The sequence below is a fragment of the Rhinolophus sinicus genome, chromosome 18 (genome assembly GCF_057876585.1).
Source record: "Rhinolophus sinicus isolate RSI-liver-muscle chromosome 18, RSI-T2T, whole genome shotgun sequence".
In the NCBI taxonomy this organism is placed as follows: Eukaryota; Metazoa; Chordata; class Mammalia; order Chiroptera; family Rhinolophidae; genus Rhinolophus; species Rhinolophus sinicus.
The window spans coordinates 37,703,125-37,725,345 of NC_142518.1; the positions used below are offsets into that span (position 1 = coordinate 37,703,125).

The following is a 22,221-nucleotide window of genomic DNA, read 5'->3' on the forward strand; positions in this document are numbered from 1 at the left end:
CCTATTTTGTAAAAAACATTTTCCTTATCCTTTACTCTTATTGTTTTGGGTTGCTTGTCTTTTTCTTATTGTTTTGTAGGAACTCTTTATAGATATATACTGTAGTTATTCACCATTTGTCAATTATATGTGTTTTGAGGCTATGTCTTTTGGGGTAGACATGTCTTTATGATGGTCTAGGAAGATAGGCCTCATAAAACCCTCAAGCTCCCATTATGGCTGGGGAGAGCAAGCAATAGTTCCTATTGCTCTGGAGGGCACAGATTTAACCAAGAGAGTCAGACCAGGAGGTAACATAGCCAACTTGAGGGATAAAGCAGGAGCATAAGGCATGGGTCAACACCTGAGGACCACACAGGACCTGGCACATCTCAGAAGACGCCTGTGTGAAGAAATGACCTCCCCAAGGACAGCCCATTCTCCCCATGTCTTATCTAAGTCCCCAGAAGTCAGACTCCAGCCTGGGGAAAACGGGTGTGCAGAGAGCCTGTGTGGACTGAAATTATTAAGGAAATGGTGTTCAGTGGTGTCCTAAAGGAATTGAGATTTCCTTTCCCCTCCTACTTTCGTCTCCCCCCCCACACACACACACTGTGGTATAAACTGTTGTTTCTCAGTCTGGTTGTATAGGACACAGCTCCATGGCCCATGCTGGTATTATGCACCTTGCGCTCCCCCTGGCCGAGGCAGTCGGTCGCCAGTCGTCCATGGGCCGCTCACAGCAGCTCATGGCAGCTCTCACCGGCTCCCAGCCGCTCACGATGGCTGCTGGCCAGCGGCCGCTCATGGCAGCGCACAGCAGCCCACAGCAGCTCATGCCAACCTCCTGGTACTCACGGCAGCCCAGCTCCAGGGAGAGCGGTTGTTCACAATCTTAGCTGTAGAGGGCGCAGCTCACTGCCTCATGTGGGAATCAAGCCGGAGATAGTATGGAGCTCCAACCACCTGAGACACCGGGCTGGCCCGAGATTTCCTTTTGTAGAAGGAAAACATGATAATTATTTCACTGAATTTAAAACAAGAAATCCTCTTTGGCCCCTATATTTCACATTTTGCAATAAAAATTTAGTTCCATAACCTAATTGTTTTTTTCTTTCTAATGCTCACTAAATAAAATTTCAGAGCTCAGCCTTGTAATTGCCTTCATAATTAACTAAAGGAATCTAATGAAGAAAGGAGATGCCCCCTCTCTGTGGGCTGTGGAGGGAGAGCTTCCGTTCTGCATCATAAAGATAGTTCATGGGGGGCAGTTTGCTCAGTGGTTAGAGCGTGGTGCTCATAACACCAAGGTGGCTGGTTCGAGTCCCACATGGGCCAGTGAGCTGCACCCTCTATAACTAGATTGAAAACAATGACTTGACTTGGAACTGAGCTGCGGCCTCCATAGCTAAATTGAAAAACAATGACTTGACATGGAACTGATGGGTCCTGGAAAAACACAGTTCCCCAATATTCCCTCTCCCCCAAAAAGATAGTTCACATCATCTAATTTGGTGAGGTATTCAAGTGAGAAACGTTGTCTTGATTTCCTGTAGAAACACGGAGCTCTGTGTGAATGCCCAGCATCACTGCCAACTTGATCTCCATTATGATAAATCCGTCCTTGAAATGATTACTTTAACAAAGGAATCTCAGACATTGGGGCTACAGCCTGTGAAAACTTCTCAATGATACCTGTAATCATGAAATTATGTTGCAAATGACATCTCTGCAACTCTAAGCACTATACATAAGGATATAAAGCCAAGCTTTGTCACTTTCAGGCAGTATAACCATGGGCAAGTTGCTTCACCTCTTTGTGCTTTTGGTTTCCTCATATATACAGAGGGTGACAAAAAAAAGTATACACATTTTAAGAAAGGAAAACTGTATTAAAATTATAACTCAATCTATACCGATAACAAAAGATGACTACAAGTCACATTTGACTTCTGCAATTACAAGAGGTGCTCCAAGTGGTTACCATCAGCGTCCAGACATTTCTGATGACAACGTACTGCTTGAGCAACATTGACCAAAGTGTCCACGTGTATACATTTTTTGGCACTCCCGTATAATGAGGGTAACAAAAGGAAGATTTCTCTGTCACCTCAGAAGTGATCATTGGCACATCCTCCCTCTTCCACCTGCTTGCAGGCAATCTGATGACCCTTCAGATTTCCCAGAGATGGCCCCCATTGGTCAGCTCTGGAGGTTGGCCCTAAATTTGCTCCTTGAGATGGTTCCAAGTACCCAACATCAGAGAATGGATCTCTGAAGGTGTATGTCCAGGGGAGGTGGCCCTCCCACCCACCTCGATGACCTGGGGTGGTAGGGGTGGGGATGTCAGAGCTGTCCTGCTCAGTCTCCAACTGCTACTAAGAGAACAGAGGACATAAAAACACTCAGATCAGCAACCTTCTGACTCAGGGTAAGGTGTATGCACCCAACTCTCTTTTCTCTTTCTCTCTCCCTGTCTCTGCTCGACTCTCATGTCTCTGTCTTTCTTTTCCCGTTTTTTTTCTTTTGCTATCTGCCTCTCTGACTCTCCCCATCTCCATCTCTATCTCCCCGCTTTCATTCTTTTCCCTTCTTTGTTTGTACTGCTTTTTCTCTTCCTTAGTATCTCTCTCTGCATCTCTCTCTTCTTTGATGTCATTGTAAACTCAGACTTCTTTCTTTTGACGTGTCTTTCTCTCTGCCTGTGTTTGATTTCCCCTCTCATCCTCTTAGGGCCTCTGCCTGAGGAAATGGATAGGGTTATTCCCTCACCCCACTGTCCGGGCTGGAGCCCCTGTTCTACCCTAATTCTGTCCACCTCTGTAACCCTCCTCATCCACCAAATATGCCCACCTCTCGCCACGTGGACAGGTGGATGGCAAAGCCAGAGGCCACAGGGAGAGCCACCAGCCGGGGAGATCAAAGGAGAGAAATGGAGAAGGACTGAGATCAAGACAGACTGAGGAGGCTCAGGCCAGGCAGAAGCAGGGAAGAAGACAGGAAGGGAGAAACTGAGAGCAGTTGAAATCCTTGTTGGAAGCAGATGGAATTAGAGATGAGAGTGAGAGTGAGAGAGGATGCAAGGATGCAGGTCGGCATCTCTTTGCCTGAGGCCTCTCAGCTGGTGTGTAAGTGGGCAGGCAGCCTGAGGAGGCCTGGCCTGACGGCCCTCAGGCAGTGCAGCCCGGCCAGCTCACAACTACACTGCCATCTCGCCTTCTCTACTGCGTCTGCCTCCATCTGACGCAATTCTTCTTGCATCCCTACCTGTATTTCTGACCCTCACACAGCATCTTGTTTCTTACTGTCTCTGCCCTGTCTCCTTGCCTCTGTGTCTCTTCATTTATCCTGTTTGTCTCTTTCTACGTCTCCATTAGTAGCTCTGTCTCCCTCTGTACATGTCTCTCAGTTTCCATTTCTCTCTTCATTTCTGTTTCTGCCTCACTCCTGCCTTCTCCCGGTCTCCGCAATCCCTGCCCCAGGAAACCACCCGGGGTCTGAGCCCGCATCCTCTCCTTTTGGTAAGAGAATAGAGCCCGCCCTTCGGTGAGGGGGCGGGGCCGGAGGACCAAGTTCCAGCGCGGGAGACCTGAACCACGCCGGGCGCCCCAGCCACCACTAGCAGCCGGGTGACCCCACAGACACCAGGCTTAACACGGAGCCTTACCCCATTGCTCGACACCTCTCACCGGAAGCCCAGAGCCTCGGGTTCTAAACCCAGTGTTGGCCGCGCCCTCCTCCCCTTGTCCCGCCGGTCAGAGGCCTTAGAAGTTAGAACGTAAGGACCTGCACATCACCATGAATCACTTCATGGTCCGGCGGGTTCAACCGTCTTCCAGACTTAGGATGCTGAACCGAGTTGCAGGGACAGGAGAGGAGCAGAACGCCTGGGGTTTGGAGGTACCTGAGGGGCGGAGCCTGAACCTAGGAAAGGGCGGTGCCTGAAGATGCAAAGAGGTCTAATGGCTACTGAGGGAGGTGAGGCTGCAGAGCTAAGGGACCTGTGCAGGTGGAGCCCATTTAGAGGGGAGCAGGGAGATAAAGTAGGGCCTATGGGCCTCTGAGGAACTGGGTCGATACAGTATAACGGAGGCAGGGCCTGCAGAAGTCTTAATGGGAAGGGCTGAGGGGCGGAGCCTGAAGGCGCTAGTGTCTGGGAATCACAGCAGCCTGAAGCGGGTGGAGCCTGTGGACTATTGGAAGGGAAAGACTTGGAGGAGCCAAACGGAACGGTGTTTGACAGGAGCAGGGTGGGATCTGGAAATTCGGGGGGAGGGGGGATGAGGCCTGGAGGTTAGGAAGGGTGGGCCTTAGATGTACAGAAGGGACTGGACCCAAGGAAGTGGCCCAGAAACACAAGGGTTGCAGCTTGGGATACCCTGGGACAGGCCTGGGTGTGGAGCGGAGTTTGAGGCTGGAGTCCTGCAAAGGCATTGAGAGCTGTGTGCACGGTGTCTGCTACCCCCACCCTGTCCTTCCCAGAGCCTTCACTCGGGTCGTTGGGCTCCACCTGGCATTGAGTCAATCCAGCAGGCAGTGTTGCTGTTCTGCTACCTCTGAGGACCACCAGATCCCGCTGAAGTCTTGGGAGGCCCTGGGACTCAGCATTTGCACCCCCCAGAAAGCGACTTTGTGTAAGAGAGGGCATTTCCACCTCTGTGCCATAGCTTGCACAAAAGGGCCAGTTTTTGTCTCCCATGAGGCCATTTGCACTGGAGCACTTGCACCCAGTGGAGACAATGTTTGCCCCATACATGTAGGGGTCCACACGGAAGAGAGAGCATTTGAGGCCGATGTCCATCCACAAAAATCACTTTCCCGTAATTCCCCCACCCCAGAATGAAAACTCATTTCTGGTTATTTTGTGGTTGCCCTTAAAAAAATACAATGCTGAACATCACAGAGGAGAAGTATCTCTGTGGTGCAGGAGACTGATGCAGGGCACCTTCTTCAAAGAAGCCTGGTCTCCCTGACCCCTACTTTCATCCCAGGTCCATGGGGAGGCCACACGGAGGAGGATTATCTTCATACCAGTAGAGTGACCGGTATCCAGAATGAGAGAGTGCATTCTGAGGTCAGATTTCCTAGCGTTGGCAATGGGGACTTTGGGGGAGGAATCAGGGGTGCGACATGCAGAACCACCCTGTCCACCCCAACAATCCTGTGTTCCCCCATTTCTTTCCCAAGCCTGTGCCTCTGTCTGCTTATGATTCATCACTTGGCCCTCAGACACACTTATTCATGTACCTATTCTCATCCTGATTCATTCCCTTTCCTGCTCATTCATCCCACATTACTAGATCCCACTCTCTGTGGGACTCCAAATCCTAGGTTTCTGAGTCCCTGATGCGGGCTCTGCCCCTTGTCTTAAGGAGAGGCTCCCATAGCTGGCTCAAGGAGTACATCCATAGGCATTTCAAAACTGGCTTTAAATACTCATCAGGGTGCCAAAGGAAGGGGCTGGGGTGAGATACATATGAATGTGGGGCTGGGGTGCCCTGAGAGAAGGGGACCCGTCCATCAGGGCAGCTGGGGTGCCCCACGCCCACCCTGGGACAAGGGAGCAGAGAGAGAAGAGAGGCCCTCTCCGGGGGGTCCCAGGGCCAACTGGGAGCCAGCCCTCCCTTCGAGGTAGATCATCGGGGAGGGAACCTAGGAGGCGCTCCCATGGTGGTGGCGACAGGCGGTCACTTCCTCAGTGATACTGCTGATAGCTGGGGTAGCCTGGGGCCTGGGTACTCTCCTTAGGGGGCAGCTGGCTGGGGTCCTCCAGGAACGGGGGTGCTGAAAAGGAAAGAATCAGGTACAGGTAAGCAGAGGTGGCTAGGCAGAGGATTTCCCTTGTCCCTGACCAGTGTCGCCAGGTACTCACTGCCAGGTACTCACTGCCAGGTACTCACCGTTGCGGAACTGCTGGGCAGTGTAGCGAGTGAGGAGGATGCCAACACCCTCGATGAGCGCCAACAGGATGCCCCCCATCATTGCTGAGCCCACCATGGCCAATGGGCCACCTGGAAGAGTGAGGAGGCAGGGAGAGGTGAGGGCCGGCAGAACAGGGTGGAGGGGGCTAGGGCCAGGGCTGGGGGTACTCACTGCGGGCAGCCAGCACAGCCCCAGTCAACGCTCCACTGGTGATGGAGTTCCAGGGATCTTCCTTGCCCCGCAGCCGCACCAGGCCGCAGTCGATGGTGGAGAACAGGCCCCCCCACACCGCAAAGCTACCTACAGGGGGACAGAGGCCTAATTAGTGTCCTAGGGAAATCCCAAGAATCCACAGCTCAGAGACTGGGGACTCCCAAGTCCTGAAGGCTATGGCAAAAAGGAAAAAAAAAAAGGGAGAAAACCCAGATACAAAGGGAGAGAGCAAACTCCTAGGGGATATTCCCCACATCTGTCCCTATGGTAGCTCCTCTTCAAGCTGTCTCTTCTTCTTAGGGAGGTGAAAGTGTTTACACTCCCTTCTTCTTCATAGGAAGGTGACAAGTGTTTATAAGCACATTTACCTTCCATATGGCTTTTAACTTTGATCTTCATAACTACCACATAGAGTTGGAGTTCTGATCTTGGTTTCAGCAAGAAGGTAACAGGTTAGGAAAGCCAGTTAACAATGATAGTTAAAATGTTTACTGAGGCCTTACTTATTGTGTGCCAGGACCTGACCTAGGCACTGCTTGTTATTTGACTTCTGAAATTTTAAATTAGTTAGTATTATTAAAGTGCTTAGCAGAGCAACCGGCACTCAGTAAGTGCTACGTAAATTACATACATTACAAAATGACTGGGGTGGTTACTACTATCGTCATTCCCGTTACAGATGAGGTTCGGAGAGATTAGAGTCCAAGGTCACAAATCAGGGAAGAGCCCGAGTCTAGACTTAAAACTCCAGAACTCGGCCATATTAAATTGTTGGGAAACATTACTCCCCGAGGAAGTCCCAGGCAGAGTTGGGGCTCAAACCTGGACCCCCAACTTGTGGTCTAGACCCAAAGGAGTGACCACTGCCAACTTTGCCATCACATCTCCTGTCTCCCCAAGCTTCTCACCTCCAATCTGGGGGGCTCGGATCCTCACAGCGTTGACACTACCTCTCAATCGGTGCTGAATCCCCTAGGGAACGTGAGGAGGAAGGGTGTCAGAGGAGGGCTGAGGCCACTGGCAGACAGGGCCTTTAGCTTTGCAGAGGAAAGGGGGTGGGAGTCCTGTTAGGAGTATCAGAGGTAGAGATGTAGAGCAGTGGCCAAGAACTAGGGAGCTGGTTATTATCCCAACCTAGGTGTTCTCAGAGCTGGGTTGAGTTTCCATCCATCAAAGACTGAGCCCCTATGGGCCAGGTACCATGCTGCATGCAGGGACACAGCAGTGAACAAGGTAGACCTGGCCCCTGCCCTCTCAGAGTTCCCATTACAGTGGGAGAGACAGATCCTGAGTAAGGGTACAGATAAACAAGACAACTTCAGACAGCAATACATACCCTAGAGGAAATAGGATGAAGAGATATGATAGCAGCTGAGGGGTAAGGAAAGATCTCTTTAATGAGGGGTCATTTGTGCTGAGACCTTGAGGATGAGAGAAACTTGGGCAAAGATACAGGAAAGAGTGGTAGGAGTTGAGGGGAGGGACAGGGCCAGATATATAAATTGCAGAGACCCTGGCAAATGGGTGGCATTCAAAATGACACTTGCTGAGCTCTCCCAGGAGGGGGTGTCAGAGAAGGAGACAGAACTGATTATGTTAAATTAAAAGCATTTTCTTAACTTTAAGGCTGTCCTGCTTCTGCCAGTTAAACTGTTACTTCCCTCTATCCAGGTTTCTGACCCAGAATCTGCCTGTAGGTAAAATTCATCTAGCTTTACACACACATATATGACTTGGTGATATGGATGGAAAGGGAGCTCTGAAATAAATCTAATGGAACGTAACCTCAATGGGTGATCTCACTGATCAGGGCTGTAGCTTCCCTAGTAAAAGGTTATCTCTGCATTAAGCAAGCACTGTCCGTTGTTTATCTAGGATAACACACCTTTGAAATGTCTCTTTTTCAGACCCCTGAGGAAGTGTAACCACCCACAAGAGAATAATCTTGTTAACTATCCTGTAATCCAATCATAGAGATTTCCCTGCCTTGCTTTCTCCCACATTCATGTAATCTTTATATTCCCCACTAACTCCAAATGTATAAAATTGAAAACTGTCATTCTGGGAAGCATTTTTCTGTCTGTTGAGATCTTGCTTCCAGACGTATTCTCTGTTGGGCTCAAATAAACTCTCATACATTTTTTTCTACGGGTTTGGACGTTCTTATGTCGACAGTGATGACTGTTTTCACAGCACAGCATTTCCAGAGGCACTCCAGTTGAGGGGTGAGGGACAGTGGACATGTTTGCAGTTCCCCAAAACCCCAGATCCGGGAGCCAGGCCAGGCACACAGTAAGTGAGCAGGCACCAGAATGATTAAGTGTATGTGACTGGCAGCTCCCAGCAGTTTTCAGAGCAGTACCCTGTGCTGGCAGGGCAGGATCCCCACACCACCCAGAGAAGGCCAGGACTCACGACGGGGGCATTTCTGAAGCCCTTGATGGCCTGGAAGACTCCACCACCGATGACACCCATAGTGAAGGCTCCACCGCAGTCATCGACAATTCGCCATGGGCTGCAAGTGTGAAGGGGAGGATGGGGTTAATGTGAGCCCTCCTATGCTATGTCACGTGGATTCTTTCAACTGGGAGGAACCACGTCACCCAAATGGGAAGTAGCACTTCAGAGAATAGATTATCCCCCCCCATTTAAGCAAGAAATAGTGCAAAAAGGGGAAAATTAGTCTTTGCCCTCTCCGCCCCTTCCCTCTGCAGCCAACCAAGGAATCAGTCAACACTTTACTATCAAAGATTAAATGAATCGATGCACGCAGAGTTGGCACTTTATAATAATCCCTCATAAGTGTTAACTGTGTTAACTAGCTAGTATTATTAAAGCAGGACGGGTCGCACCCCGCTTCTCCGACAACGAACACGTCGAAGCAAGCCCCGCCCGCTTCCCTCTCTTTTAACCACGCACAACTGGGAAAAACCAAGAGCAGACTGTGGGGAGGATCCAGCACCTCCTCCTTGCTCACAATAGGCTCATCCAGGCCCCGCCCCCCTCACTAAAGGGAGCTGGGAAAAACCACGCATGGTAGCTCTGGGGATTTCCGCTCAACACCTCATCACCCCCCCGGCGGAAATGGATTCGACCAGTGTGTCTATTTTCGTTAACAAAGGCGCTGAGAGATACGGACACGGGAAACGTGGAGTTGTTCTCCAGGCACACGGTTGTGGTCCCTTTTAACGGAGCCCAAGTGGGAGGGAACAAATGGAGGAGAGAAGGAGACAACTAAACGTCTCCCGATTCTGGGCTGTGGCGCTCTGGGGCCGGTGCCTCCCCCGCCCGCCTCCCACAGCTGGCCGTGATGCCGCAGCGACACTCCCGAGGCCTGTGCCCATCGCCGTACCAGGGCTCCCGAGCGTACTCCTCCATGGCGCCAGCGTCCGGCCCGTGCAATCTGCCTAAACCCAGGCTAGGCCACGCCCACACCGTAAACGCACACAGAGCCGAGCTTTACACCTATCCCAGAACTAGATTGGGTTGCTGCGCCGTAGGTCAGGCCAATGACGCACTCTCATTGGCTACCCAGGTTGCGTCATCTGTTCACCGCGGCGTACTCTCCCAGTTAGTTCAAGTCTCAGGGAGAGAGTAGCTGTTTCTGTTCTTTGGGAGAAGAGAATAGTGACATCCTGGTGATCGTAGCAGCGAGGACAGTGAGGCGGCCAGTCTGACAGCCTTCTGCTACCCGCGTGACTGTATTGGTAATGTCCGGGAGCATGCATTTTTTGGAGCTGAGGGAGGTGCTCCACTGTTCACCCCCATCCCAGCGCTTTGGTTCCGCCCACCCAGCAGTCTTTGGGGGATGTTGGGTGCACCCATTTCTGGGGCGCAGGGAAGTCGCTTTCGGCTCCTTCAGCAGTAGTTGGAATCTGGGCCTGGGAGAGGAACTGGGTGGTGGAGCATCGGTCCTGGAGAGGAGGGTTGGTGAGGGTTTGGGTGATTTTTCTACCTATCTCTTCCACCTTTTAGCGCAGCTTCCTTCTGCCCAGCTACTGATGGAGGTGGAGAGGTGGGAGTCCAGATGAGTACATGCTGCCGGGACGCGCTTGGTTATAGGATCCAGATTCGAATTTTCACCTGAGTTGTTCTGGTCTTGTCCTTCTGTCCCTAGGTCTGTTTGTTACTCACTATGCCGCTGCCCGTTGCGCTGCAGACCCGGTTGGCCAAGAGAGGCATTCTCAAACATCTGGAGCCCGGTGAGAGAGCTAAAGAGCAGATGCCAGGCTTGACAGACACTTTGTTGTTGATACTGCCACTTGATAGCCAGCATGGGCCCACTGTGCACCAAGCAGTGGAGTGGGGGGAGGGGCCGCAGGGGAGATAGACATCTCATCCTTAATATTGACAAGTAGGCCCCACATACCTATTTGGGCCTACTGTATGCCAGGTTCAATCTATCCATCAATCCATGAAGTGATTACAAAGTGTCTAATAGTAAGGATAGCTGTCACCTACTACAGTCTTCTGTGCACTGAGGACAGTGGCGGATGTCAATAATGTATTATTTACCATACGGATAGATAACATTTTTCAGACCTACTGTGGTGCCAGGTATTATGCTGGTGATGTATATGTTATTGTTCACCATATCGATAGCTGGCATGTATTTTGGCGTACACATTATGGTTAACAGTGTAAAATAATGATAGGATCTATCATTTAGGCCTACTTGCTGCTGCTGCTGCTATTTATACTTTATTGTCAATGATAGTAAAAGCAGGCATCTATTTGGGGCTATAGTGTGCCAGGAAAATACATCTTATTTCTACCTTAATGAAAAGTGACATTATAAGCCTAATGTATGCTGGGCAGAAATCTTGTGGTTAATGTTACTAATGATTATTGATATTTAAGCCTATTGGGTGCTAGGCCCTGTGCTGATGGTATTTATTTTATTAACAATACCAATGAATTTGTACGCTTGCAATCTATGTAACTTTACTAACAATTGTCACCCCAATAAACTTTAATAAAAAAAACACAACATACCGATGATTATAGCTGACCTCTTTGGGGCCTACAGTATGACTGCTGTTGCTGACATATAAATTTCAGTGTTAGTTATATCCACAGCTGAAATCTGTGATAGGCCTACTGAGAGGGCCGGGTACTGAGCTGACAATATATACCTTTTTTGTTCTATTGATATTAACCGACAACTGTATGCATCAGGCCTCGGGAACTGAATAGATTCAGAGCAGTGTTGGGATAAATTCCTTGCTATCCAAATTCTTGTTACTCAAAATACAGGAGTCCGAAATCCCACATTTGCCAAGCTTGGGAGCTTCCGGACTTATTTCAGATAAACCCCTTGCTGTTGAAACTCATTTTATCCAAATAGATTTGGATAGTGTGCTGTTACGTACTCCCTGAACTCAGAAACTGAATGACTATGGATACATGTTTTGATGAATCCCTATCTAAACCCTTCAACTAGATAGACTTGGGTAACAGTATCTCTTATCTGAACCCAGGAACGGGACAGATTTAGGTGCACATTAAGTCTACTGTTCAGATGCTTGGAGTTGGAGTATGAGCAATATGTGCCACGGCCAGTGAGATCTGGCACACACACGTGTGTCCGTGTGAATGCACGTCTTTCCAGACGAGAACAGTAGGATGAGAATCCCTGACCCTTACTGCTCTCCTCCTCCCCGTCCTGGCAGAACCGGAGGAAGAGATCATTGCCGAGGACTATGACGACGATCCGGTGGACTACGAGGCCACCCGGTTGGAGGGCCTGCCACCAAGCTGGTATAAGGTGTTCGACCCTTCCTGGTGAGCTTGGGGACCTGGGGGAGAGGAGAAGCTAACTGCTGACTTCACCTTTCCTGTGCTGTCTCTGGCACTGGGGTGAATGGAGGGGCATGGGAAGATATCTGGGGGTTCTCCCTGGGGGATGCTGACATGGGGCAGATATAGGTAGAGATTGGGGAGCAGGAGTTGAGGAGACCAGGAGAGGATATCTGTGCTGACACTCCTTCCTTCCTCACTGCCAAGCAGCGGGCTCCCTTACTACTGGAATGTGGACACAGACCTCGTGTCCTGGCTCTCCCCACATGATCCCAACTCCGTCGTTACCAAATCTTCCAAGAAGCTCAGGAGCAGTAATGCAGGTGAGTGGGCAGGTCCAAGGATGCCTCGAGTGCTTCCAGCAGTTCTCAGAGAGGGCTCAGTAAATGACAGTGGTTCCAGAGGGGCAGGTGAGACTGTCAGGCCCAGCCCCAAGCAGGAGAGGCTGTCAAAAGCAGAAGCTACTGGGTTCAGGGGTGGGAGGAGGAAGGTCACTTCAAGGTTCTTATGTCCCCAGACACTGAGGAGAAGTTGGACCGGAGCCATGAGAAATTGGACAGGAGCCACGAGAAATTGGACAGGAGCCACGAGAAGTCGGACCGGGGCCACGAGAAGTCGGACCGGGTCCATGAGAAGTCGGACAGAGACCGAGAGCGTGGCTATGACAAGGTGGACAGAGAGCGAGAGCGAGAGCGGGACCGGGAGCGGGACCGAGACCGTGGGTATGACAAGGTGGACCGGGAAGAGGGCAAAGATCGGCGCCACCATCGCCGGGAGGAGCTGGCTCCCTACCCCAAGAGCAAGAAGGGTAAGCTGAGCAGAGTCGGGACTGGGGTGAGGCAGTAAGGCGCGGGGGGCGCATGGTATACGGAAGCCCTCACTTCCTTTTATGCAAGTGCCTGAATCTGCATGGCCTGGTGGAAGGTGCTGTGGCCGTGGCAGCTGTGGGCTCCATATCTTCCTGGGGTGGGGGAAGCTCGGTGGTCAGGGGCTCGTTGTGCCTCCATTGAAGACCTTGTTCTGCCACCTCCCTCCACAGTTGCAAGCCGGAAGGATGATGAGTTAGATCCCATGGACCCCAGCTCATACTCGGATGCACCCCGGTAAGTGACACACTCCCTCGCAAGCCCTTTTCTTTCCTCGACTCACTGCACCAGTGACCATTCCTTTCTTCCCATCCCTTTCCCCCGCTTGTCAGTTGTTTGCTGGGTGGGGGGTACCTACCACATCCTACATTCCCACCCCCTGACTCTCTGTCACCCCCCAGGGGCACGTGGTCAACAGGACTCCCCAAGCGGAATGAGGCGAAGACTGGTGCCGACACGACAGCTGCAGGACCCCTCTTCCAGCAGCGCCCCTACCCATCCCCAGGGGCTGTGCTCCGGGCCAATGCTGAGGCTTCCCGAACCAAGCAGCAAGACTGAACCCCTGTGCGTTTCTAATAAAAGATTCTCGTGGATCTCAAGGCCAGAGTGCTTCCTTCTTTCACAGTTTTGAGGTTTCCCAACCCAAGGCGGCAAGATGCAAAACACATTTTATTTGCAAAAACTCACCTAAGAAATACTGTGAGGGCGGCAGGGACCTGGGGGCGGCACGGGCTGGAGGCCGAGGTGGGTCCTTGATGGGGCCCTCCTTACCAGAGTTTAGTCTTGTCAGCCCTGTGGGGGGTGGGGGGTGGGGACAGGTGGGTCGGTGTCTGCCTCCCCCCACCCCTAATACTGATCAGAGAGTTTGGTCCTGGCTGGGCCAGGGCAAGAAGGGAGAACGAGGCCAGGCCAGCGTCTTCAATCCCAGCGGCTACGAACCCTTCACCTTGGTGAGCAACCTGTGGTAGGAATGGGGAGGAAAGAAAAACACAGAAAGCTGGGGTGGGCTGGCAGGTGGGTGTCCTGAGCAAGTGAAGGCAACAGTAGTGAGGCTGGCAGTCTTGGGGTTAGTAACAGAGCCCATGCAGAGAGGGCGGGTCCTCTGGGTCAGAAAGCTACACGTGGACTAAATAAATACAACATCTTTATTTGGCATTGGGTATCCTGACATTTGTTCATTACAGTTCCTTAGAAAACAAACCCAAAAGTCAGAACACATTGATCAAAAATAAAGATCCAATGGCCCTATTTACACAAAGAGCCCAGGCATTTCCCATGTGCATGTGCGCACACACGCGTGCACACACCCTGGGAGACAGTTAAGGGGTTAATAAGCTTTGGGAGGTACAAGGGGGCAGGATCCATATTTCAGCAACTTTAAGACACCCACCCTCATGAAGTAAGGGTCCCTCATTTAGCTAGTGGGGCAGCAAGAGTGTGATTGGCAGCTTTATTTTTCCCTTCAGGATGTCTCAGGAAAGAACCCTTCACCTGGCAACTGACATTGTCTTAGATTCAGTGAGATACAGCCACTTCAAGGACCTCTCTCCCTGCTTTTCCCACACCCTGGATCACAAATTATCCGAATACACCACAAATGCCCAAACCACTAAAAAACCAAATAGTCCCTGCTTCTGGAAAGGGCTGATGCAAAAATGTCAGCTCTCGACCCCTGCTCCCTCCCTGGGTGCTCACAAGAGGCCCATTTTTCAAGGGTCTTAGTGTCAGGGAAGCTGCCTGAAGGCCACAAAAAGACCGAGCTGCTAACGTGATCCAGTGTGATTGTGAGGGAGAAGGCCTCGAGCTATGGCAAACAGAACCCCACAGGTAGGCATCAGTCACTACTAAAAGAGTTGTAGGATTTTTGTCCACTTTGTCCTTACAAAGCTGGAGGGATTTCTGGGAGGGATTCTCCCAGGCATGACGACCTCTCCGGCTGAGGGGGGGCAGACAGAAAGGCTTTGAATGACAATACCCGTAACCTGGTCCTCAAAGGGGTTAGACTGGGGCAGAGGAGGCAGCTCTAAAAACCCCTCCAGGGGAGGGGGGACCAGCCTACAAGGAAGGGTTCATGTGATGCCCGCCCAGCTCCATGCCCTTCCAGAAGTCTCAATGACCTGGGAGAAAAGACTTCCAACCCCCAGAGGAGCCAGGCCCCAGTGGCAACTTGGGTCCTCCAGATGCCCAACACCCTCCATCCAGCCCCCCACCCTGTCTCCCCCCACCGCCGCCAGCCCTCACTTCACCAGCACTGACTTTGGCAGAAAGGGCTCCGTGCTGAGGTCTCCACGGTGGGAAGACAGCTGTGGCGGCGGCGGCTGCCCCGGAGGCTGCTGGTGAGTGCAGGGCCCGGAGGTGGAGGCAGAGGTGGAAGCAGAGGCTATGGCTTTGGCTGTACCTCGGGGAAGGCTGTAGAGGTAGACGGCACCGATGACCAGCCCAGCACCAAGGGCAAACAACGGGTCCACATGAAAGCCGAAGAGGCGGATGGAGGCAACAGTGGACAGCACGATGGACAGGGAGGTGGCAAAGCCCTTGAGGATGTTGTCGGCGTACTTGACAACCACAGCCACCAGTAACCCACCAAAGGCCTGGTTGAGCACCACACCCCAGACAGCAGGCGTGTACCCGAAAAAGAAGCCGCGGCGGGCCACAGCGGTGCCCTCAGCCCACCAGAGCCCCGCCAGGCCCAGTGCCGTGCCGAAGAGGCCCAGCTGCAGGTTGCGCAGCCACACGGAGCCTGAACTGCCCTTTAGGATCTTCTCAAAGTAGACACCTGCAAAGCCTGAAGAGAGGCAGGAGGCCACGACAGCCGCCAGGCCCGCCCCGGGGTTCTGATCCAGCGGCCGTGGGCCCCCGCCACCGGCTTGCTGTGCCTGGACAATGGCGACGCCCATGAAGAGTAGCAGCAGGGAGGCCCACTGCAGCCGGGAAAGGCTTCGGTTCAGCATGAGCACGGAGAACAGGGCTGTGGTCAGGATCTTCAGCTGGTACGTCACCTGCGAGTGGCATGTGGAAGGCACTGAGGGCTGCCCTTGACCCCCAACATGTGCGCATGGGGGACAGGGTGGGGTAGATGACAATAAAAACAGCAAAAATATCCAGCCACTGGCCACTGACTGAGATGCAGTTAAACAGCTCTGAGGTTGCCTCCCAGAAGGTACACAGGAGGGTGGCTGGGCCACACCTAAGCTCACATCCCAACCCCATTTCCTGGCTGTGTGATGAAGGGAGAAGCACTTCCCTGTCTGAGCCCGACATCATCTGCCCTAAACTATGGCTGGTGTGTGTGAGACACCTCACACAGTAGGGGATGAATGAATGGCAGACATCATGAGGAGGGAGGTCTTGATCAACACTCGTTGATACGAATAAGTCAGCCATACAATGTGAGCAAACACGTACACAGCACTTACTATGTACCAGGTGTGGTCTAAGCACTTCACATGAATTCGTTCTTTTAATCCTCATGTATGAAGTGGGCACTACTGTAAAATGCAATTTAAAGATGAGACACTAAGGCACAGAGAGATTAAGTAACTTGCCCAATATCACACAGCTGGAAAGTAGCAGAGCTGGGATAAACCCAGGCAGCCGGGCCCCAGAATCCAGGCTCTTTAACCATTTCACAAGGCTGTCTGCAAATAGCCTAAAGCTTATCTATAGCCAAGCAAGGGCTCTTCCCTGGCGTTATGTCTTTTAATCATTCCAGCACCTCAGTGAGTAGCTATGACCATTTCCATTCCCATTTCCCACAGATGAGGAAAAAAAGGTTGGGGAGCTCCAAGGACATTCCAAAGGTGACACAGCTCCTGCTCTCTGCGCCCCGCCCCCCACATCCTACACCCCCCCATCCCAGCCAGTTCCTCCAGGGCTATGCCGGGCTTGGGGCTCACCTGGAAAGTGGCAGCTGGCAGGTTAGAGATGGCAACATACTGGAGGTTATTCTGTAAGGTGTAGATGAGAGAGGGCACTGCAAGCTTGAGTGTGTCCACATACTGCACCAGGACGGCCTCGTGGAGGAAGAGGACCAGATGCTTCACGTTACCTTGGTGGGGGGAGGAGAGCCCTTCTTAGCACCGACTACCAAAGATGGGGATCCTCTGAGGACCAGGACTGGGCCTGGTTCTGTGTCTCCCCCACTACAATCTGACTCCGAGGGCTAGAATGAGGTCTGTGCTCTCAGTTTCCCTGAAGTACAAGCACATCTCCGGTAGGCCTTTCAGATACTCAGTTGAGCGGACACAGAAGTCCATTAACACTGGACTTCACACCATGTCTGAGAATCACAGACCATATCTCATTCATCTGAGAGCCTACCATCCTGGCACAGAGCACCATTTAGGGCAAGCACTCGGTACACATTTGTACAATGAACTCCTCAGCATTACCTAGGAGCTTGTGAAGTAGAAGCCCTAGGAGTGAGGGTGGAAGGCTGTTTACAAAACAGACGGGAACTTTTAGACTGACCTGTAGACTTATCCTAGCTCCTTACTGGCCCACAAACTGCTCAAGGGGCCTCTCCCACTTGACTGCATCTTCCTGTCAGCCCTACACACACTAAGCAGTTGCCCCTGCCACATGGAAGAATACAGGCTTGATTATTAAGCAGCAAGTCTAGTTAGGACCTGCTCCAATCAATAAACGAGAATACGTTCCTACATAATAAGGCATTTGCAAAGCCCACCCCACTTTTTTTGAAGTTCAGTGTCGCTCCTCAGGGAAAACCCCACACCCATTGCACAAGATTATGGCAGGAATTCCTGCTGATGCTCATTCACAAAACCGTCCTTGCCCTTCATGATATTAATCCCAGGAGTAATTATCAACGTCTGCCCCTCTGCCCAAGTTCACCGGGCCCAGGGGTTTGGGTGTTGAAAAATTTCCAGGTGTTAGAAAGGTAACATGGTATATATACTATATATTTCACATAACACACCCCACATACATGGGGCTACACACCATAATCAAGCACATTCATATTCCCACCAAAGGAGAAAAAAAGACAAAACACAAATATACAAATACCCCCACATCGGATCAGCCCAAGTTTTACCAGCAAACTAACTCAGGAAAAAGAAACACGGAGGTGGGGTTGAAATTGTAGAGAAGAGATGAAAGCCTGTGATTAAATGTGCAGCTATTTGTTTCTCCCCATCTAAAATATCAGCCCTATGAGGGCAAAACACATGTCTGCACTGCCAACATGCCCACCTGCACAGCCAAAGCAGGGCTGGCCATGCAGTGTTCACTCAAAAGTATCTCAGAAACAGTCAGGAACAGAGCAGGTGGGGTCCCTAAACTGCTGCCTCCTGGAGCCCTGGAACTATTGAGTGGGTAAGAACGTCTTGTTCAATGTAAGTGCTGAGGGTACAGCCACATGCAAGGCCTTTATAGAGAAACACACGCTAAGGCAGCATTTTAAAGGCCTTCACTAGGCAGCATTTTAAAGGCCTTCAGGGCCTTTACATTAGTAGATAAACCCAACCTACAGGGAATACAGACGACAGAAGAACATGTTAAATAATACTACAGGGAGGCAGACAGCAAAATCCAGGTTACCCCAAGTCTGTAAGACAAAGGACCTGCTTTCTTGAACAAATTAACTAGAGGAAAAAAGAGTTGGAGGGAAACCTAGAGGTGGACAGACCCAGAAGACATCAACCAGTTACAAACACTGACCTTGATGTAAACTCAATTCAGACAAATTTTTAAAAATGTTTATGACATTTGAGAAATCACTACAAAATTTGGACATTAACTGGATATTTGGTTATGTTGTTAACTTTTAAAATTATTGTTAATTTTTTTGATGTATAATTTTTAGTTATTGCAGTTTTTTTAATATACCAAAATACATATTCAAGATAATAAGGGTGGATTTACTTCAAAATAATACTTCACACAGGACATAGGTCAGGTCCCTGAGTACCATGTTTCATTCAATGTTGTTGCTTTATAATGTTGATGAGATGCCTAGAAACTTAACTCTCATTTGTATGAATTAGCCTATGGTAAAACTGGTTTTGTTTAATGTTTCATTTAAAGTCTCATTACTTATTGATGATTGATGACATTAATGGAGGGCTTACTGTACTTCAGCATCGTAAGGTGGGGGGATAATAGGCAGACATAGATTGGCAGAGTGGATAATCACTGACGAAGTTTAATGGCAGAGTGGCCATGAGTTGATAATTGTTGGATCGGGGTAATAGGGACATGGGTATTTTACTATTTTATTATTTTCTCCGATTTTGTGTTTGAAATTCTTCATAATGAAAAGTTTTTAAAGAGAAATACATAAATCACCATGTAAGGGTCACCTGCTACTTATGGGCACAGACTGTCTCCCTTGTACAGTCCCCTCAGGCCAGCTCCCAGGGTGGTTGGGGTGTAAAAGTGTGGGTGCAGCTACTCAGAGCTGGAGGGACAAAGCAGCTTAGCTGCGCTTACATACTCCCCAGGCCGTTTCACAGACAGAGATACTCCAACAGCAAACCCTCCATGTGGATTCGGGTACACACACACACACACACACACCACGCAGAGTCCCACCCACCGACTCCAGTGCAGCACCCTTCCCTGGCTCGTACCCCTCTTCTGTGCGAAGAGCAGCAGCAGGCAGGTGAGACCTTTGAGCACTTCGGCCATGACCACAGCAGTGGTGGCAAAGAAGCGGTCCCCAGGCAGCGTGCGGGTGTAGCGGATGCTAAGGATGAGGGAGGCATTCTGGACCACCAGCACGGCCAGGGATATGTATTTGAGGCGCCGGTGAGCTGTGGGGAATGGAAGGAGCAAGGGGGAAGAGGGTCAGAAGCTGTCGGGGTACAGCCACACCACCACCTTCCCCTCTTTTCTCAAGCAGGATCCGCCTAACCACCACAGCTTCCTCCGTCTGTCTGTCCAGCCTGTCCCAAACAGGGTCTGACTCCTCCTGCTTCCACCGCCTCAGTCAGAGGAAGAAGAGCCGGAAAGAGAGAAGTAGGCGGGGCCCATACCTGGAATCCTTGCTGATGTGTCAGGAAATGGCTGGAGAAGGCCCTGTCTCCCGGGGACAGAATATCAACTACATTCTTATTGAGTGCTTACTATGTGCCAATCGCTGGGCTCAGGGATTTATATGGATTACCTCAATAGACCCTAACATCTCTCTCATCTCCTAAGGAACTATAAGGATTCCCATTTTATGGAAGAGCAAATCGAAGATTTAGATGAAATGTTGCTTCTATTTAATGAGGGGTTGTCCCATGTGAAGTATGATACCCCAATACAGGGAATGAGAGCACTGTATAGGGCACGTCCACCCCCTAAGAAACGGTCTTTCCCCCACTTCCCCCCACCTAAATTATTCCATTCCCTCACACTCAGAATGGTCTCTCCAACCTCTCCTTCCTATGATGACTGATTCCTTCTGACCCCAAACGACCTAGCAAATATAAGAAATGATTCCCACACTTTCCCAAGGACTGAACCACATGTCAGCAGTGGTTACTTCACCAAGAGTGGCCTAGTTCCCTCAATGATATAAGGAGGTATTTCCCTACACTACACATGGTCCAGTACTCCAACCATCGCATCCTACCTGCAGCCAAGGAACTACTACTACTTGTTCTACTCACACAGTGAACTCTCCTGGTAAGGAAGGGCGGCACCCTCAGAACGTCCCTTCTCCCACTCCCACATACAATGAACTATACCTCCATTTGGAGGGGACACCCAGGACGGTCTTTTCCCCATGTAATGAAGGACATCCTTATCCTCAATGGACTGAGTCATATAAGGAAGGACCCGCCTCACCCTAACTCGCAATAGCCCGCCCGTTTACAAGAAAGAAACCACCACCCTTAGAACAGCCTCTCCCTTCTATAAAGAACTCTTCCACACTCAGAATGACTTCTTTCTTCTGTAAAGAGAAACTCTACCACCCTCGGAATGGTCTCTCCCTTCTATAAGGAAAGACACCCCTCCCCCCAGAATGGTCTTAGTGATCCTAGCCTCCCCAAAAGGAATTATCCCCCTAAACTCAGAATGGTCTCTAGTCTCCATGAGAGACCTCCCATCACCCTCAGAATGGTCTTTTCCCCACCAACACACTCACAATGGTCTGTTCCGTCCTTCCCTCATCCTCACCCCCAACCCGGCCACCCCCACATAGGTCGGTCCATATGGATGCTCCCTCTCGCCTCAGTGAGGAACCTTCCGGACCCCCTCAGCGATCCTGACTAGCTCCCCGCCGCCGACCGCTCGGCCATAGCCTGTCTCACCCGCACTCACGGTCCCAGGCTCCAACGCCCCCGCCCCCGCGGAGACCGCCCCTGGCCCGGCCGCCGCGGTGGAACCGCTAGACCCAACCGCTGCCATGTTGGCATCTGCCGGGCCCGTCCCCTCGGCAACAGCAGGTCACTTCCGTGTCCATCACTTCCGCTTCCGGGGTGAGGTAGGGTGAGGGATGGGCTAACCAGAGCGATGGCTTTCCCTGTGCTTTCCAGAACGCGTTATGTCACCAGCCTCGGGACTTCCAAATTTCTTCTGGATAAAAAGATCGGGCACGCGGCTGGCTCAGCCTTCCGCCGTCTCTGCACAGCCTGTTTAGCCCATTCCTGTTACTAGACCCGCCCCCATCTTCATCGATCGTTTTCCAAATCACCCGCCCATGCTGTTTCCTTGTCTCATTGGTTCGGTTGCCCGGCTGTTTCTGCACCCTCTTCTGATGGCACCGCCCTTTCCGCATCAAAACTCGTCTTTCCAGGTTGGACTGACGTTTCTTTCCTCTATCCCGGTGAGGCCCCGCCCCCTGGAGAGCCTGCGGGCATCTGGGAGGGAAGTGAGACTGAGGGAGCGTGGCAGGTGTAAGGTCAGGCAGGTAAGCTAGCGATAAAATCAGGGCAGTTTAGGATATACAAGTGAAAAGTCACTGGCGAGTTCAAAAGGCGAAGGGAGGACAAGTGAGTCACCATTGAGGATGGAAAAGTGAGAAGCAGACAGGTAAGCTAACAGCTGAGAGGCTTAGGTTAGCTTTTGAAGACAGGCCAAGAGTACAGCTGAGGTTTGGACAAGTGAAACCAAGATAGTATAGGGCAGGGCAGGTAAGTCAAGAGTTAAGGAAGGAGAGATGAATGAGCAGGTAAGACAAGGGAGAAGCAAAAAGGGCAAAACAGGTGACTTACACCCTAGGTTATTAGAAATCAAGGGGCTGGGGGGATTTCCTGTCTGCACTCTACCCTGGCCCCACCCTCCCCAGTGCCATGAAAGGGCTTTTCTTCTCCCATGGGGAAGAGATTTATTCTCTTCCTGGGGTTGGGGAAAAGGAGTTTTTTCTGGCCCTGAGCTAACCATCTGTAACTGTGGATGTGTCCCAAACATTTTCAATGTCCATCTCCAATGGAGCCCTTCTGCACATACCGGGCACTACAGGAGAGCAGGTGTGTGTGTGTGTGTGTGT

General features: G+C 51.1%; 3 protein-coding genes across 10 annotated transcripts; 1 reads left to right on the forward strand and 2 right to left on the reverse strand.

The window, feature by feature from the left end:
- Nucleotides 1-5,389: 5,389 nt before the first annotated feature.
- Nucleotides 5,390-9,622, reverse strand: TIMM17B (translocase of inner mitochondrial membrane 17B). Its single transcript, XM_019714351.3, has 6 exons — nucleotides 9,467-9,622; nucleotides 8,530-8,629; nucleotides 7,023-7,086; nucleotides 6,073-6,201; nucleotides 5,880-5,990; nucleotides 5,390-5,763 (listed from the first exon to the last, which is right to left on the reverse strand). Exons 1-6 carry the CDS (start codon nucleotides 9,490-9,492, stop codon nucleotides 5,675-5,677), a joined length of 519 nt encoding a protein of 172 aa, XP_019569910.1. The 5' UTR covers nucleotides 9,493-9,622; the 3' UTR covers nucleotides 5,390-5,674.
- Nucleotides 9,623-9,683: 61 nt separating this feature from the next.
- PQBP1 (polyglutamine binding protein 1) lies at nucleotides 9,684-13,378 on the forward strand. Of its 7 annotated transcripts, none has more exons than XM_019714349.3 (7): nucleotides 9,684-9,821; nucleotides 10,232-10,316; nucleotides 11,787-11,898; nucleotides 12,121-12,236; nucleotides 12,431-12,721; nucleotides 12,953-13,016; nucleotides 13,181-13,378. In XM_019714349.3, the coding sequence occupies exons 2-7, from the start codon at nucleotides 10,250-10,252 to the stop codon at nucleotides 13,335-13,337; spliced, it is 807 nt and encodes a 268-aa protein (XP_019569908.1). In that variant the 5' UTR covers nucleotides 9,684-9,821; nucleotides 10,232-10,249; the 3' UTR covers nucleotides 13,338-13,378. The 7 variants fall into 7 exon arrangements, with proteins under 7 accessions (XP_019569908.1, XP_019569909.1, XP_019569904.1 ...); XM_019714350.3 differs by having other exon boundaries at nucleotides 12,124-12,236; XM_019714345.3 differs by lacking the exon at nucleotides 9,684-9,821 and adding an exon at nucleotides 9,888-10,040.
- Nucleotides 13,379-13,430: 52 nt separating this feature from the next.
- SLC35A2 (solute carrier family 35 member A2) lies at nucleotides 13,431-21,184 on the reverse strand. 2 transcript variants are annotated; one of them, XM_019714356.3, is made up of 5 exons: nucleotides 21,044-21,184; nucleotides 19,373-19,555; nucleotides 16,676-16,827; nucleotides 15,036-15,778; nucleotides 13,431-13,738 (listed from the first exon to the last, which is right to left on the reverse strand). In XM_019714356.3, the coding sequence occupies exons 1-5, from the start codon at nucleotides 21,138-21,140 to the stop codon at nucleotides 13,711-13,713; spliced, it is 1,203 nt and encodes a 400-aa protein (XP_019569915.1). In that variant the 5' UTR covers nucleotides 21,141-21,184; the 3' UTR covers nucleotides 13,431-13,710. The 2 variants fall into 2 exon arrangements, with proteins under 2 accessions (XP_019569915.1, XP_088651399.1); XM_088795273.1 differs by lacking the exon at nucleotides 13,431-13,738 and adding an exon at nucleotides 13,891-13,966.
- Between the last annotated feature and the right edge of the window lie 1,037 nt (nucleotides 21,185-22,221).